Source organism: Lepidochelys kempii, chromosome 6, assembly GCF_965140285.1.
Source record: "Lepidochelys kempii isolate rLepKem1 chromosome 6, rLepKem1.hap1, whole genome shotgun sequence".
Lineage (NCBI taxonomy): Eukaryota > Metazoa > Chordata > Testudines > Cheloniidae > Lepidochelys > Lepidochelys kempii.
Window position 1 is genome coordinate 49,117,488 of NC_136385.1, and position 16,079 is coordinate 49,133,566.

The 16,079-nt window shown below is 42.0% G+C and overlaps 1 protein-coding gene across 5 annotated transcripts in view; it reads right to left on the reverse strand.

The window, feature by feature from the left end:
• Positions 1-16,079, reverse strand: part of NAV2 (neuron navigator 2) — a 678,242-nt gene that overhangs the window by 344,628 nt on the left and 317,535 nt on the right. For 3 of the 5 annotated variants that reach the window (XM_073347849.2, XM_073347848.2, XM_073347847.2), the window contains exon 1: positions 10,730-11,769. The exons of the other annotated variants lie outside the window; for them this stretch is intronic. In XM_073347849.2, coding sequence (XP_073203950.1) covers positions 10,730-10,987 — 258 coding nt within the window. In that variant the 5' untranslated portion in view covers positions 10,988-11,769. Of the gene's footprint in view, positions 1-10,729; positions 11,770-16,079 lie in introns of those variants that run through there. 5 annotated transcript variants of the gene reach the window in all.

Sequence of the window (16,079 nt, forward strand, 5' to 3'; positions counted from 1 at the left end):
TTGGTCAACTACTAGGAGAAAAAGAGGGTGGATATGGGAAGACCAGGAGGGTTCCCCTTGTACCCTTCCCTCCTCCAAACACCAAGTAACCCACAAAGTCCAAGCAACGTGAACAACTGCTTCCAACGCCATGCAGCAGTTTTAGGTACCTCCCTGACTGTTTATACCCACCGTCATAGAGATACTTTCTGTCTGAATATGCCTGGCCAGACTCCTGTAGTGAAGCAAAGCGAGTCACACTGTTCTGGACTTGACTGTGTTGATTGCCATTGGATCTACACTTTAGGCCCCGATTCTCTTGAGCCTCCAAGGTACTCCTCACTGTCAAAACTGCATCTGCCGTATCACTATTCAGTGGGTGGGTGGGGGTGTCAAGTGAAACATCTCTAACACTATCTCTATTCCCTCCTTGCTTCTGAAGGAAGGACTAATTGGATTGAGTAGTCTTGGGACTGGAAGGACTACTGATTCCAAATTGAGGACTGAGGAATTTATGAACCCATTGCACTAAGTCTCATGATTCACATCATTGGCTATGTTTCCTCCTAAGCATTATTACCATATTAAGACCCACTAGGTTCTATAAAGCTGAAATGTAGTCCCCAATGTAGTCTTTTTAGTCTGACAGTTACCCTGCCTATTTGAATATTAAAGTAAACTCACAAGCAAACCAACTCCTGGGAAGGAGTCATTGAGTTCTTTTTTGAGCTGATAGCTTATCCATGTGCCTTCTGCCATGCCTAGGCTCTATCTACTGCCAAACTGCTATTCAGTACTTACACAGTACCACATGTGTGTATGGCACTTGTCAAAACACATAACCAAACAAAGTCCCTGATGTATGCTGCTTACAGTATAAAAGGCTGGATGTGATACAAAGTACAAGACAGGAAGATAGGAGCAGATGGAGTCATAGCAGTGAAGGACTAATGAAAAGAAGGGTACATAAGGACAGATTTGAAGAGGGAGAGAGAGGTTGCTTGACACTCAGGAATAAGGAGGCTACTCTAGCCATATGGGGGGAAGAGAAAAATGACAAAGTGGAGAATGGGAGAAGGGGTCAAAGGATCATTCAAGACAATGGACTGGACACAGTGTAGAATATAAGAGGAGGTCTAGGAGGAAACGAAGACTTATGAGATCACAATCCAAAACGGTACCAAACACAGAGACAAAACAAGTAAAGGCAGTTTAATAAGGTATCAATATTTTTGAGATCTGAAAACTAGATTTTTTTCCTCTCATTTATTGTTTTCCCACATGCTGCTTCCAGTTCTAAAATAAGCCAAGTACAAGATGAAAAATAATCCATGGTTAACACCTAAAAATACTGTCAAGGGGGAAAAAATAGGACGGTGTAACCATTGCCAGAACTGGGATCTGAGGCTGATTTAAATATAAAACAACCTGTTTTATCAATTTGTTTTAATGTTTTATTTATTATGTTTTAGCCATTATTTCCATGCCCGTTCTTTGCATAACTATAGAAACTTCAAATGTTTCCACAAACTATTTCACAAAGAACAATTTTCAGATAAAATTAGACGCTTGCAAATAAGTGACAAGTGTTTGACTGAATGCCAGTACTTGGTGAATGGAAAACCAGCAGCTCTCGGTTACAAAATGTACCAACAGTTCATGACTAATAATACACATGGAGCCTGGCAATTTATATGCTTCAAATATAAAATTTTCTAAAAATAATATTTTACCCGTGTATTTTTAGCCAGGTAAACATCTCTTGGGAACAAATCTGAGTCACACTGTGTTTCTGCAGTTCGCCCCAATTTAAACTCAATTTAAAGACCAAATTCTACTCTCACTTACCAGAGTATCAATCCAGAGTACCTCCACTAAACTCACTGATATAAATGAAAGCAGAGCAAGGCCTTCAGGACATTGACTTCATGGGGAGTGTCCCTTGATTTACACCAGCATTCCAGGCCAGAATTTGGCCCAAAATCCGGAATAGGCAGAAACTGAAATGATGAATGGAAAAAGTCATGTATCATTCAAGGCCCATCAGTCAGACTATTCAAAACTGGATCTTCTTAAGGTCTCTCAAAGTACTGATTTTGTGTTACAGGCTCATGAAAATTAATAAGAAATTAATTATTGATATAAAAAATAATGTTGTCCCCTTTGGTAGGAAAAGGTGAAAGGGATCTATCGGCAAAGACTATTACAAATCTATAGTGACAAAAATGAGACATTATCTCACCTCTGACTTAACAATCTTGGAACCAAGATTATGGCGTGGACAATGATTCTCAAAGCACTGATCACTGGAAAGTCGATATGGGTAAAAGCAACCCCAGGTTTACAAAACATCCTCCCTCAGGTTTTGGTTTTCCAAAGCAAAAAATAGGTGTGGTTTGGATTTGGGTCCCATTTAACTAAATCCCTCTTCACCCCCTCAACAAAACTGGGGGGAGGTAATGAATATTTGTACTCTTGTCCCTCTGTACACAGAGATCACCAAAAATGGGGTGGCTGGGGTTTTACAAACTTCTATTGGAAAGAATGTTTTCTGGCTCACTCCATCTCTTTTACGTGCCTGTTACCTTGGTATCCAGGTGGAAAACAGACAAAGGTCCAGGCCCTACTTATCCAACCCTTCCCTCCTCTCCCCCCCATTTGGTGACAGTAAGGTTTCAGGTAAATAGTTCCAATTTTCCAGAAAATGCATCTGGAGGTGTTAGTCTTTAATATTTACAGGTGCAGTCTTAGAGGTTTCTGACAGTGGGAATGAACAGAAATCTGGCTATCCCTTCTCCTACAGCCCCCTTTCCCCTCCCTGCATCTACAGCAGGGGTGGTCAAACTTTTTGGCCCAAGGCCACATCTGGGTATGGAAATTGTCTGTCTGGAAATTGTCATGAATACTCACGAAATTGGGGGTTGGGGTGTGGGAGGGGGTGATGGCTCCAGCTGGGGATGAGGGGTTGGGGGTGCAGCAGGGTGCTCCGGGCTTAGACTGAGGGGTTCAGAGGGTGGGAGGGGGATCAGGGCTCGGGCAGGAGTTTGGGGCATGGGAGGGGATCAAGGGTACAGGTACTCTGAGCGGAGCTTACCTCAAGCAGCTCCCGGAAGCAGCAGCATGTTCCCTCTCCAGCTCCTACACAGAGGTGCGGCCAGGTGGCTCTGTGCACTGCCCTGTCCACAGGCACTGACCCTGCTGATCCCATTGGGCATGGTTCCCAGCCAATGGGAGCTGCGGGGGTGGCACATGGAGTGGGGGCAGCGTGCGGAGCCAGAGGGAGGACATGCCACTGCTTCTGGGAGCCGCATGAAACCACGGCAAGCCCCCAACCCCGTTCCATGGCTGGAGCGCAGGAGTGGAGCAATCCCCAGACCCCACTCCTTGGCAGGAGCTCGAGGGCAGGATTAAAACGTCTTAAGGACCAGATGCGGCCCCTGGGCTGTAGTTTGCCCACCCCGATCTACAGTGTCCACCATTGTGATATCTTTTACATTTCAGATTGTTCATTTTTTCACAACAGCATTTTGAATCAGGGCAGAGAAAATTACTTTATGACAGTCTCCATCATCTGGGGTGGCATGGTTTTATTTTGCTAAGAATACTCATGGAGGGTGAAGTGCTAGTCAGGCCAATCTTCTGGCACACTCAGAATGCTTGTTCTCTCTCAATTTCACCATCTCTGCTCTCTCACTCTGTATATACATTGAAGGATGGTATCTCTCTCTGTGTACTACCAGACTAGATGGACCAGCTAATAGTGAAATGGAATTAAACCCATAAAGAGTTAAAAAGGTTTGGGGCACATGTGGAGAAATAGCTGATGTGTTTCAGTGCACATGAGCCTAAATCAGAAAGTTTGGAGTCTAAAAGAATTAAAGAAAACAAAAAACATACATTAAATGGGTGATGTTCTGTAGAACACAGAATGAGCAAAAAATGCAGGCATGCCAGAAAGGAAATCCCTAAAGCTGTCAGAGAAATATCCCACTGCAGCTTGAAAGAAAAACAGAATACTGAGATGTAAAAACAGGGGAACAGAGTAACAAGAAAGAAGAAATTATTCTCCACAATGAACTCATTACTGGTTAGAGCACGGCTGGACTGTGGTGTCCAGTTTGGGCACTGTTATAGAGAAAGAACAAGAGGGTTAAAGTGTGAGCCATAACAATTATTTGAAAAATTAGGAGTAATAAAAGTGGGGCTGTACTCACTGGAGAAATTTAGTTTCATGGGAAAACAGAAGTTTCAAGGGCTGAAGCCTGAAGGGCACAGTGAGAATATACAGGGAGAATATGATAAGCAAATACCAGAAAGGAAAATAATAGTCCAGTGGTCAGGGTGCTACACAGAGACTCTAAAGGGCTGGATTCAATTATCTGGTCTGCCACAGCCTTCCTGTGTGACTTTGGCGAGTCATTTGGTCTCTCTTTGCCTCAGTTCTCCATTTATACAATGGGAATAATAGTACTACACTGCCTCACAGGAATGTTGTGAGGATAAATACATTAAAGATTGCAAGATGCTCTGAAACTACAGTAATAAAGGACACAGAAGTATCATATATAGCTAGAAAGTGGAAAATAGGAAGAATATTTCGCTTAAAGGAAGGATTTTCAAAAACAGTCACATAGGCCTAACTCTTCTCTCAGTACAGTCAAAGGTAAAATTCCCATTGACTTCAATGGAAGCAGAGTCAGGTCAACACTGAGGACTTTCGAAAATCCCACCCTGGATGTTTTCGCATGGAGGGCAGTGAATTTCTGGAAGACTGTATTTATGGTGACCAGGTGCTAATTTACTGGCATGCTGAAGGAGTGCCCCAATTATCCTGTAATCAGAAGGATAGTCATGATTAGTGCCTGCTTGTTCACCTATAATGGACTAGATAGAGAACTAACTGTGAGTGAAAACTGAATTGGACACTGAGAACAAGTGGCGCTTCATGGTCTTAACGAAAAAAAAGCCCCAAAAGAACCCCATGAGTTTACACTGTAAATCTTTCATCTTTAGTACAAATGCTTGAGGAACATGACAGCTCTTTATACTCTCTTTAGTGATCACTATAAAACAAATCATGAATACTTTTTTCTTTTTTTTTTTTGGTTTCTATGTGGTAATAATTCCTGGCATTCATTAATATGCAGCTATTAAAGTGCTATCAAAACTGCTATCATAAACACAATTATAGGGCACACAGTTTGGCTGGGGGATAGCTGATGACTTCTGTTTGAATTTCTTGGTGACAGGTGTTAGTGGGAATCCCTCAAAAAGAAAGTTACAATTATAATGTTGACAAGTTTTTTGTTACAGACATTGTCTGTGATTGAGGGAAAGTACTTAAGCACATGCTTAATTTTAATCATATAGGGAGTCCCACTGAAATCTATGCTCCTCCAAGTTAAGCATGGGTTTAAGTATTGGCTGGATTGGGGCCACTGTTATTTCTTGGGGATTTTTCCTCCACCACTGGTTGCAAATTCCCTAACAAAAGTTTGAAAATATTATTTCTTTCCTATCATTTTTTCTCCATTTTATCCATGATAAAAAGTTTCCTACTAAGTTTGCCTCCTTTATGTCTGTGTTACCAGTATTACTGGTTATAATTCTCAAGATAGCTCTGGCGATATCTGAGGCCCAATTCTACAATCAAGTACCTGCTGGCAACTTTAGCTAGTGTCAGTGGGACCTGTATGTGCATAGCTGAGGTCACAATTGGGCCTAGGCTCTGTTTACTTCTCCCCCTCCTATAAGATGGCTCTGCAGTGCCGCGCTGAAAACAGGACTACGTTAACCCGAACTAGGTACCATTTAGCTTGCGCTCCCAGGGTCTACGCAGAGCTGTTACAGTGCAGCACGCTAGTGCACACTATGGTTTACACCCCCATAGTCCAGGCGCAGTGTAGCTATGCTCTGTGTTTCCACTGAGCCACTACAGAGCCATCCTGCAGAAAGAGCAAATCCTAGGGGGATGATAGCTGCTGCTCTTGTGTGTGTAGGGGAGTTTAATTTCTCAGCAACATGTTTTTTCATCTCTCCGCCTATCGAGTTTTACAATCAGTGAGAAAATGATTTGGAGCTATAAAGTGTCTTTGATAAAATTAATAAAAACATAATAATAAACAATGTCTGAACTATGAATGTTCTCAGATACTAGCAGATAACCACTCTCTGTGTTCTCCCCACAGAGTTAAGAGCAAGAAGCTAGAGACGATTACACAATAGCAAAAAAAATGCACTAATTAAATCCATAATTGTCTTTTATGGTTAAGGCAAGATTCTTAATTTTAACATAATAGAGCAAGGTTGCAACTGGTTGTATTCTTGAGGCAATATTATCTTCTTGATGGTCTCATTATTGAATCCCTAAAACACTCTTCTCCCCAGAAGAATTGTAGTCAACAGTGATTTTTGTCTTAAGAAATGAGTAAAAATTTAATAATTCCTCAAAGTGCAAATGGCTTTTTACAAAATAACTAGTGAATCCCATTTAGTAAAGGACAGATCCCTATCTTGTTATCTGTTAGATGGAAGTTTCTGTGGAAACAAAGTTAAATATTTCCAAAACAGTGCTCTCTAAATATGGGTATAATTTATTGGTAGGTATGTCAGACAATATAAGTATTACTTCAAGAGGAGGTAGCCATTGTTCACCATACAGGGAATTAAACACAAAAGAATGAATAGAATGCACAAATCAGTGAAAATACAATAGCAATGACATTATAGTGATTCATCAATTTAAGGTTTCAGTCTAGCAATGGTAATGAACTTGAAGCTGAGCATTTTGGATCTTTCTTTAGAAAGTGCCTCTAAAATGGACTAAAATTGCTTTTATAAAAATTACATAGATTGTAACTACTACATTTCACTTATATGGTACTAATTAAGACACAAAATATGCCTGAAATATAGGTGCTTTCCCCATTTTACAGATGAGGGAGAAAGACAAAGTCAAAATAATCAGAAGTGGCCACTGATTTTCAGTGTTCCCATCTTGAGATGAGTTGGGATTGATTTTCAGAATTTGTGTGACCCCGAAACTCCACTTAATGTCAGTGGAAGCAATGACTGCACAGGTCCTCTGAAAATCAAGTTCAAAATATCTAAGGTTAAGCACTCAAAAATGGAGGCATCCATTATTATTTACATTCAAGTGACTTGACACACATGGAAACCAGCCTGGACTAGAACCCAGTTGTTCTGACTCCTAATTTCCTGCTCTAAACACTAAACAGGGCTCCTTCCCCACAATAAATCACAAAGCCAAGTGCAGGGAAAGAGGCATAACCATCCTCCAATAGGAGCTCAGATACTACGATAAAGGCATAAATTCCTCGACAGAGAGAAACTGGTGAGAATTTATGCATCACTAATGTGCACCTGTTTCCTTACTGTAAAACCTATACAGGAGGAAGGCTGGGCATAGCAGCCATTAACACATGTACCTCATTCCAGACCCCTTGACCACATCCCAATATGCCCTGTCCCGGCTCCTCCAGTGCAGCACCTGCAAAGCAACACTGTGCAGTGTTTCAAAGGTGCCGGAAGTGGGATAGTCAGTCTCCTCCCAATGCTTCCTCTGCCTGCTGGGAGTTTGTTACATGCATATTTACACAGCCAGCCAAAATTCTGCCCAATGAAAATTGCAACAACACAGTAAAAACATTTACAAAACAGGACATGATGAAAGACCCAGCAGACAGGCCCAACCAGCTCACTTTTCTGCCATGATTGAGACAAGATCTAAGAACACCCTTATGGCTGCCACTCCCCGGGCTACTTCACACTACAGGTTGCCACAAGGTGACAATGAAAAGAGTCTGATTTTTGCAGCCCTTCAGAGCTACTGCTGGCCAGATCGGAGAGTAGGCTTGGTTAGAAGCTGCCCATCCCAGGCCTCAAGAAAGGTGTCATCATGGCAGTCAGGGAGGGTAGCAAATTGTAGAGCGAACAGGAGGGCACATGGCACCAGGCCTAGGACTTGTGACTACTGAAACTATCGTCAAATTAAAAACAAAGAGTATTTCAGCTAGGCCAGAGGCTCAGCAGTCATGTTCCAAAGTACCATACGGGATCTAAGATGTCAAGTTAGGGGTGCCCAACACTAAAACAGCCATGGACAAGGGCTTGGGATTGAGGTGCACTGGCAAAGCCCCTGGCTAGAGGTCACTGACCAAATTTGCTAGAAAGGAGTGCCAGCCTAGAACTCCAGACCTGGGTTCAATTCCCTGTTCTGCCATGGACTACCTTTGTCACCTTGGGCATATCACTTAGTCTCTCGCTCTGTCTCAGCTCCCCATCTATAAACACTTCCCTGCCTCACAGGTATGTTGTGAGGCTAACTACATCAAAGATGATGAGGTGCTCAGATACTCTGGTAGTGGGGGCTATATGAGTACCTAAGATAGAAATATTGCTGTGGAAATGGCTATTCACTCCTTAGAAGTAGGCTCTGGGAACCTCCTAGAGATATTTAGTCCTGGGTGAACTGTACTAGAATCAATCTGTGTAGGACTATCAGACTCGACATCCTCTATAATACTTAGTCCTGCCATGAGTGCAGGGGACTGGACTAGATGACCTCTTGAAGTCCCTTCCAGCCCTATGATTCTATACCTGGATGCAGCTGCAGGCTTTTTAGGAGGAAAATACTGTTGCCATCTGACAGGAGACACCCTCATAGCGGGGAAGGGGGAAGAGAACAGTAGCTCTGATATAATCGGTGTGGAAAAAACTCATTAGGTGTAGATCAATGTCCCGAGTCAGTATCTTGGGTGGGAACAGCCGTGCATAATACCCACATGGGCATGGAGGTAATTAGGGTGGTAACAATAAACAGAGCATAAGAGAAACATGATTTAATTGGGGATTGGTCCTGCTTTGAGCAGGGGGTTGGACTAGATGACCTCCTGAGGTCCCTTCCAACCCTGATATTCTATGATTCTATGATTACCAGAGCTTAAACCAGTTAACATAACACCAAAAATACGTAATCATACAGTCTGGACCAATCCTAAGAGGTACTAGTCACCTGCTGAGATTTGGACCCAAATAAGTCATTGGGCATTGCTAACAAATCAGGATTTCTCCCACAGGTTGTGGCAAGAAATTATCTCAAACTCAATAAGTAACTCCTACATTTTTTGGCCAAAATCTTGCCCTGCTTGACAATTCAGTATCATGATATACAAACGTGTGCTTCACAACTATATATGGGTTAAAATACATACTATCCTCCCAAAACTCCACAACTCTAGTAGTCTCTTTATGCCTAAATTACTATTTAAAATGAGACAATACCTATGAATAAGAAACATTTATGCAGCAATCAAAACTTAAATACAGAACCAAGGCATGTCTTAGCGAGAAAGTGAGCATCGTATGCAGAGATTTTGCTGACATTTTGGAATTTGAAGGGAAAACTCAAGAATTAGAAGAAATAACATTTGTTCCTCTCTTAAGAGCATGATGTGATGCAAAGGTCAGTCTGTCTGCTGCCACCTCCCTGACACCACTCGCATGTCTCCCTTTTCTGCTTTCAGTCCCTCAGGAACTGACAGTCACATTAGTCTGGCCCGACTAGCCCGATACGTCACCTGTCTGCCAGAAAAATGCAGCAAATCCTAAAATGCAGAGCAGGAGGCCAAATGCACCCAATCAGCAGTCATGCTATCACTAAGAGAAGAGGTTGTGAGGCCACAGCGTGCAATCCCTAGGTGGCACAGATGACCGAGTATTCTGGGGGAAAGAGGGAAAAGCTAAGATTCTTTCAAAAATACTCCATTTCCAGTGTATCACCCACTTCTCCCAGGTTCAAATGCCTGCAGAGGAGGTTCATGATATGGACGGCTGGTTTCAAAATACACCACCCGCCTACATAGCAACCTCTATATAATGTTAATCAGTTCAGTTTGCTGCAGCAGACCATCTGCTTTGCTCACACCATAGTACTCTAACATACTGCTATGTGCTTACACTGCTATCAAGCACACTGGGGCATCAGCATTACAGAGGCAATCTGATCCATGCTGAAATAAACTAGGATGTACACTAGCAAAAATAAAACAAGTGGTGGAACGTACATTTCTTCTCTCACCATGGAAATCAACATATTTAAAGAACCACCCAGGTGCACATTTAAGAGCAATCTAAATACTGCACATTAAAAATGAAGTGCTGTCTCTAGACTGCATATACATGTCATCAAAGACGGAAAATTCCATTTAGCATGAATTTCCTAGGTAGTCAGTTGCATTCAAGGGTACAATCTGACTGATAATATATTCTCTGTACATTGCAGTTGAATATAGAACATGTCAACCTGCCCATCATCTCACACAATCACAAATACAAAACGCACAACTAACCAATACTCCATACACCCCCATATACAAAATACATCCACCACAACTAGAAGCCCTGCCACCATCAGAGACCAGCACAAACACAGAACACACCCAACCGGTCAACACCCCTGTAAATACAAATCACATACCCCATAACCAACATCCCTTCCACCTCCAACAAACCCCACAAATACTAACCCTGCAAACAACCAACACACAAGCAAACACAAATACACAGCATAGCACACCTAACAACCAACACCCCGCCACCACCCCAACTAAAAAACCAAGATCACCCTCTGCAACCACATGGCACCACCAAAAATAGAAACACCCCCACCACACACCACCTCCACTACACACACACACACACCCCTCCCAAAACACCACACTTTTCTAACCTGTGTGTCAAATCCATTTTCTAGAGAGCTACTCTTCCTGGGGGGGAAGCCATCCCCTGCATTCTCATGTCCATGAGGTGATTTGAGGGGGATCTGGCTGGAATATGATGCCTTGGTCACCTCCACCTTGTTCCCAAACTTCAGGTAACAGGGTTGCGGGATGGTCCTGGCCGTCGGGACATGCAGGATGGGAGCAGCGCTGTGTACGGGTTTAGGTAGTCCCGATTTCATTTTGGAGGCCACCAGGATGGCTGGCATTTTCTCTTTCTGCTTTCCTAACACGTTTCTGTCAGCAACAGCAACAGTAGTAGCAGCAGCAGTCAGCGAGAGTGAAAAGGCAGGTTCAGGAAGCTGCAGCCCTGCTTAGGAATCTCCAAAAACTGCTTAGAAAATAACAGAATGAAGGAAACAGACACTTTTAAGCCTAAATTATCTCAGTGTCTTGTGAGCCTTCCACCTGTTTCCTCTGATTTTATTTTAATTCTCAACCACTGTCCTCCTTCCACTCCTCTTCTGTTGCTACTGCTATTTAACTTGTTCTTCCCTTTCGATTGCTGACTCCTATAATTTTCTTTCTTGGAAACGGGAGACTTTTACTTCATTATCTTGTCACTGCATCTCCAAAGTGAGGCAGCCTTTTGGAATAGAAAAAGAACCTGCTGCAGCATATGCCTTCTGTGTATGTGTGTGTGATAGAGAGAGAGAGAGAGAGAGAGAGAGAGAGAGCAAGCAAGCAGGATTTCCAGCTTAAGATGTCTTTCTTCAGTCTTAGCCAAGAAGCAGATGTAGCTCAGTGTGTTAATGACTGATGCCCTTGGATACGAGCCTTAGAGAATCAAGCTTCTTAGTCTTAATATCTGTGAACAGGACAATGATGCTAGAGCAGAAGGAGAAACGCCCATTAAGGACATGTAAATAAAAAAAATGCCAGTGGCAACAAAATTTCCCAGCTCTTCCAGTGATGATCGTGAAACACGGAGTAAAAATTCAGCTGTCAAACAGGAGGGACAGCAGCCACCACCTCATTTTAAACATCGGCACTGACACAGGTTTCAGCACTACTGCTAATATATCGTGTGTGTTAGAGGCAGCCTGCTGTGCCTACCCCAAAGAAGGCTACAGAGATTAGCTGGAGTAGGGGAAGGTTGCAATCTGACAGTACAGTGAAACAGTGCGGCCCTCTGATTGGTCCTCCCAACTCAAATCAGAAACAAAATATCTCTGCAAAAGAGGAGTGGCTTCAACTCCTGTGACTGGCAGGGAACTGTGTGACTGTGCTCAAGTACAAAGCAGGATCTGTAGCAGCTCTGCAGCAGCACTCACAGCTGAGCTGTGCTAATGTTAAGGATGCATTTGAGTTTCCTACCCATATTTTTTTTAAAAAGCATTTTCAAATAAAAACACATGGGACTGAATCATCGCTCAATTTTTACTCACTCCTTGTTCAGGAAAACTCCCTCTGAAAGTATAAAGGAGTTTGTCTGAATAAGGGCTTACAAATTTAAGCTGTTAGCAGTACTTTGCACATGTATAGCACCTTGCATTTAAGGATCTTCTGGAGGTCTCCTGTTCAGTTCCTAGCAAGTTAGCCAAGATGGTGGCCACCACACCAACAGTTGACAAAGGTTGTAAGGGATGATTAGTCCCATTTTACAGCAAGATACTGGAAGAGCTAAGTGACTTGCTCCAGGTCACATAGTGGGTAAGTGGCACAGTTAAAAATAAAACCCATCTCCTGTTCTAACCACTATCCACAATACTTCCCACCTAACATTTGTATGTAAAACAATCCCTACCGACTGCCTCATTGAACAGATAACCTAAGCTCAGATCATATTAAACCATGGAGTATTTTTGCAAGAGGTTTCATATCAAGTAGGTTATTTATAGACAAATACAAAGCCTGGACACTTTATCATTGCAAACTCCTGTGTCTCCTGCTTAGCACTTGCTACTGACTCCATAATTAAAGTGAGTTCTGCAATGTTTCTATAATTTTGCACAAAGTCAACATGTTAAACATTTATTTTGATTTTGGCATCTCTACCCTCAAATACACTGGGTTTGTGCGATGCTTTGCATTAACTCTCAGTGGGTATTTTTTTTTATCAGTAAATGTATTTTCCCTCTAGTCTTGTTATCCACAAATCTCAGATTACAAACTCATCTCTGTTCTTCCAACACATTGAGATAGGCCTTCCAATGTTTTCTAGCTTCTGGCTAGAAATTATTGTGAAAAAAAATTCAAAGCATAAAACTTGACAACCAATGTCAGATTTACCAGATTAAAGGACTGGTAGTTGTGGGAGCTAAAATTTATTTAATGCTACAATACTTTATGCATCGTTTCAGTGCTGAAAATCTTTCTAGCTAAAACAAAAAGAAGCAGAGATTGAAAAGAAAAAGAAACAAAAAACCTCTGCAGAAGATCCAGGTCCAAATGCAAGGCTAATTTTAGTTTTGTTGCAATATTCATAAACAATTGAACAAGCAGAAAAGGTAATTTATATCTTTATTTTTTGTCTTTTGCTTATGAGTTTGATTAGGTTCAGCGCACCTTCCCCCCAGTTTCATAGGATTCTGCCAATTTTTGGGGATCTGTCTGCATCCTGAAAAGCTAACTACCTAGCTTGCAGATACAAACAAATACACAAAATTAATTTGAGTAAAGAAAAACAAATCCTTTTAGTGATAATTTTTTAATGGCTATTGAATGTCATGTTTTTCAAAGATGATAGATTGAATTTCCTAGAATGGCCATGCTCATTGACAAAAACAGGTCAAGTTTCCACAGAATACTCCCTACTGTCTCTATCTTTACCTACTGGAATAACTCTAGAATCCAATCCAGGCCTTCTGCTGAATGCCAGTTGTTTTGGTGGTCTAATGATGTGGACACCTGTCCACCATGATCTAACCTGACTTCAACATAGGCAACTAAACAGCCAACAAATGGAAATAACTTGGTCTCTGATTTGTTTATTGGTCACATATGGACTGGGGACCTAAAAGTAGAAACTTCTATTATTAATTCCTTGCAATCTAGGTCCCCTTTGTGTGTGTGTATTCTGTTGTAACTATTTTACCAGTTCCGAATAATGCAACCCAATGTCACTGAGATACAGTGTCCTGCTGGCAAGACACATCACCATGTCACAAAATGATGTCATAACATTTTAACACATCACTTTACACACTACATTTGGAGAACCTGAGGTTTGATCCCTCAGCCTTGAACCATCTTTGGAGATTATTAGTTATTTTCAGTTGTTCCTTAAGGCATTTTCAAATGTGACTATTTACAACAGAAAGTCAATGGGAGTTGGGCATCTAACTCAGCCTCCTTAGAAAGACAATTTAGACTGGGACTTTCAATCACCCAATTTCAATACCTTGGTTAATTTCCAATACTAAAGAAAGAATAAACTATGATTAAAAGGTGATATTTCAGCTGAAATCATCCAAATCAAAACCCTCAAACCTTATCTTCCCTGGAGATTGTCATATGTGTCAGACTGGCCTCTACCCATGCACACAAAGGGAAAAGGTGAAAGTGCAAGAAACCTTTTAACTCAATTCTCTTGTGCAGGGCTCCCATTCCACCTTTGTCTAGGCCCTCCTTCCCCTGCACAACACCCTTCTTAGACCCCTCTTTCATTCCTACAGCCCTGTTCAGACAGTGATCATGGTCATCGTCTGTCTGTGAAGGTCCTTTGGGACCAAAAAACTGAACCAAATGAACCAAAAACTAGGCAGTAAGTCAAAGTGCAGCTTCCCAAGAAGGAGGGGAGTTAGGGAATGGAATGTCTGCCATGAACAGAGAATCATGGATGCCCCCCGGCTGCTGTGTGGTGTACTGAAGCAGTCCTCTAGGCAGCACTAGCCAGGAAGGGGATGATCAGGGCTTCTGGGAGCCCAAGAAGGTCTGCCACAAACTTAAATACCTTCCCTTCATAGCAAGAAGCCTCAGAGAGGCTAGCTGCAGAGAATCTGTTCCTAAACACATGTAGTGTTTGTTTAATCTCTCTCGCCCCAGTGAGGTATGTACTGAATTTGGAGAAGCACCTAGACTCTGAGGCCACAGGTCTTGAACTTGGAATTGCCAGACTTTCTAACTTTTGTGATTTTGGACAAACCTATGGTATACTCATAAGGGCTTCCATTCTTTCTGCCCCTCCGATACTCTATTTGGAGTTTGGAAAGAGCATCGTTTGGTATCCAAAATCTCTGTGTGGACTATGTCAGTTCCTGTGCTTTCTGTCTGCCTCCTGTGTGCTTCCTTTTATAGAATAAGAAATTATTAAATTTCTTTTAAAAAGCAACAAGCATAGCAATTTTCCTGTAGTTTAAGCTTAACTTAATTTCACCTCTAGTGGCAACAATGGTGCCAGGATTACCTTAAAATAAATTAAAATAATTAATTTTATGACCAAACTGCCTCTTCTATGTATTTAAGGTGCAGGAATGTTTTCTGTAGTAAGGAAAAAAGTGTTATAATGGTTAAAACCTAACTCCCATATCATGAGGGGGTCACACTGAGCAGTTCCTCCACCACCCGAGGGCATGAGGAGTATGTTTTACCAAATGACTCAAGACAGGAACAAAAATAATCTGTGGAGGGGGACTCTGTATGAGGCCATAAATTAGATTGACGGTGGGATATGGGTCAAACTTAATGCTGCTTTTACAGTATAAATGTATGCTTCCTGTGTCAAAACTAATTGCCCCAGGAAGCATACATTTATACTGTAAAAGCAGCATTAAGTTTGACCCATATCCCATCGTCAATCTAATTCATTTCTAATTTTATGAATAACGCTCTTAATTAAAGTTGGTTCAGAAATTAGGGGTGCGGGGTGATTTTCAGAAGAAATTCAAATATTGAAAATATTTAGCTGAAAAATGAAATATTTCAATTTGGAAAAGTTGCCACGATGCCTGATGGGACCTGTCATTTGGGTGCCTCATGCTCTCATTCATAGAATCATAGAATATCAGGGTTGGAAGGGACCTTAGGAGGTCATCTAGTCCAACCCCCTGCTCAAAGCGGGATCAAATCCCCAATTTTTGCCCCAGATCCCTAAATGGCCCCCTCAAGGATTGAACTCACAACCCTGGGGTTAGCAGGCCAATGCTCAAACCACTGAGCTATCCCTCCCCCTCATTCTTCTCTAGAGGTTGAGTTCTCTGATTGGACTACATCTCCCATGATGCATGATGGTCTCCTCTCTTGCAGAGGGGAGGTGTTCTTGGCCATGTTATCTCCACAGATGACAATGAGGACACGAGGCAACTGAGCTACAAATCCCATGAGGCACCGCAGCTGCATTTCCAAATCAAAATAGCATGG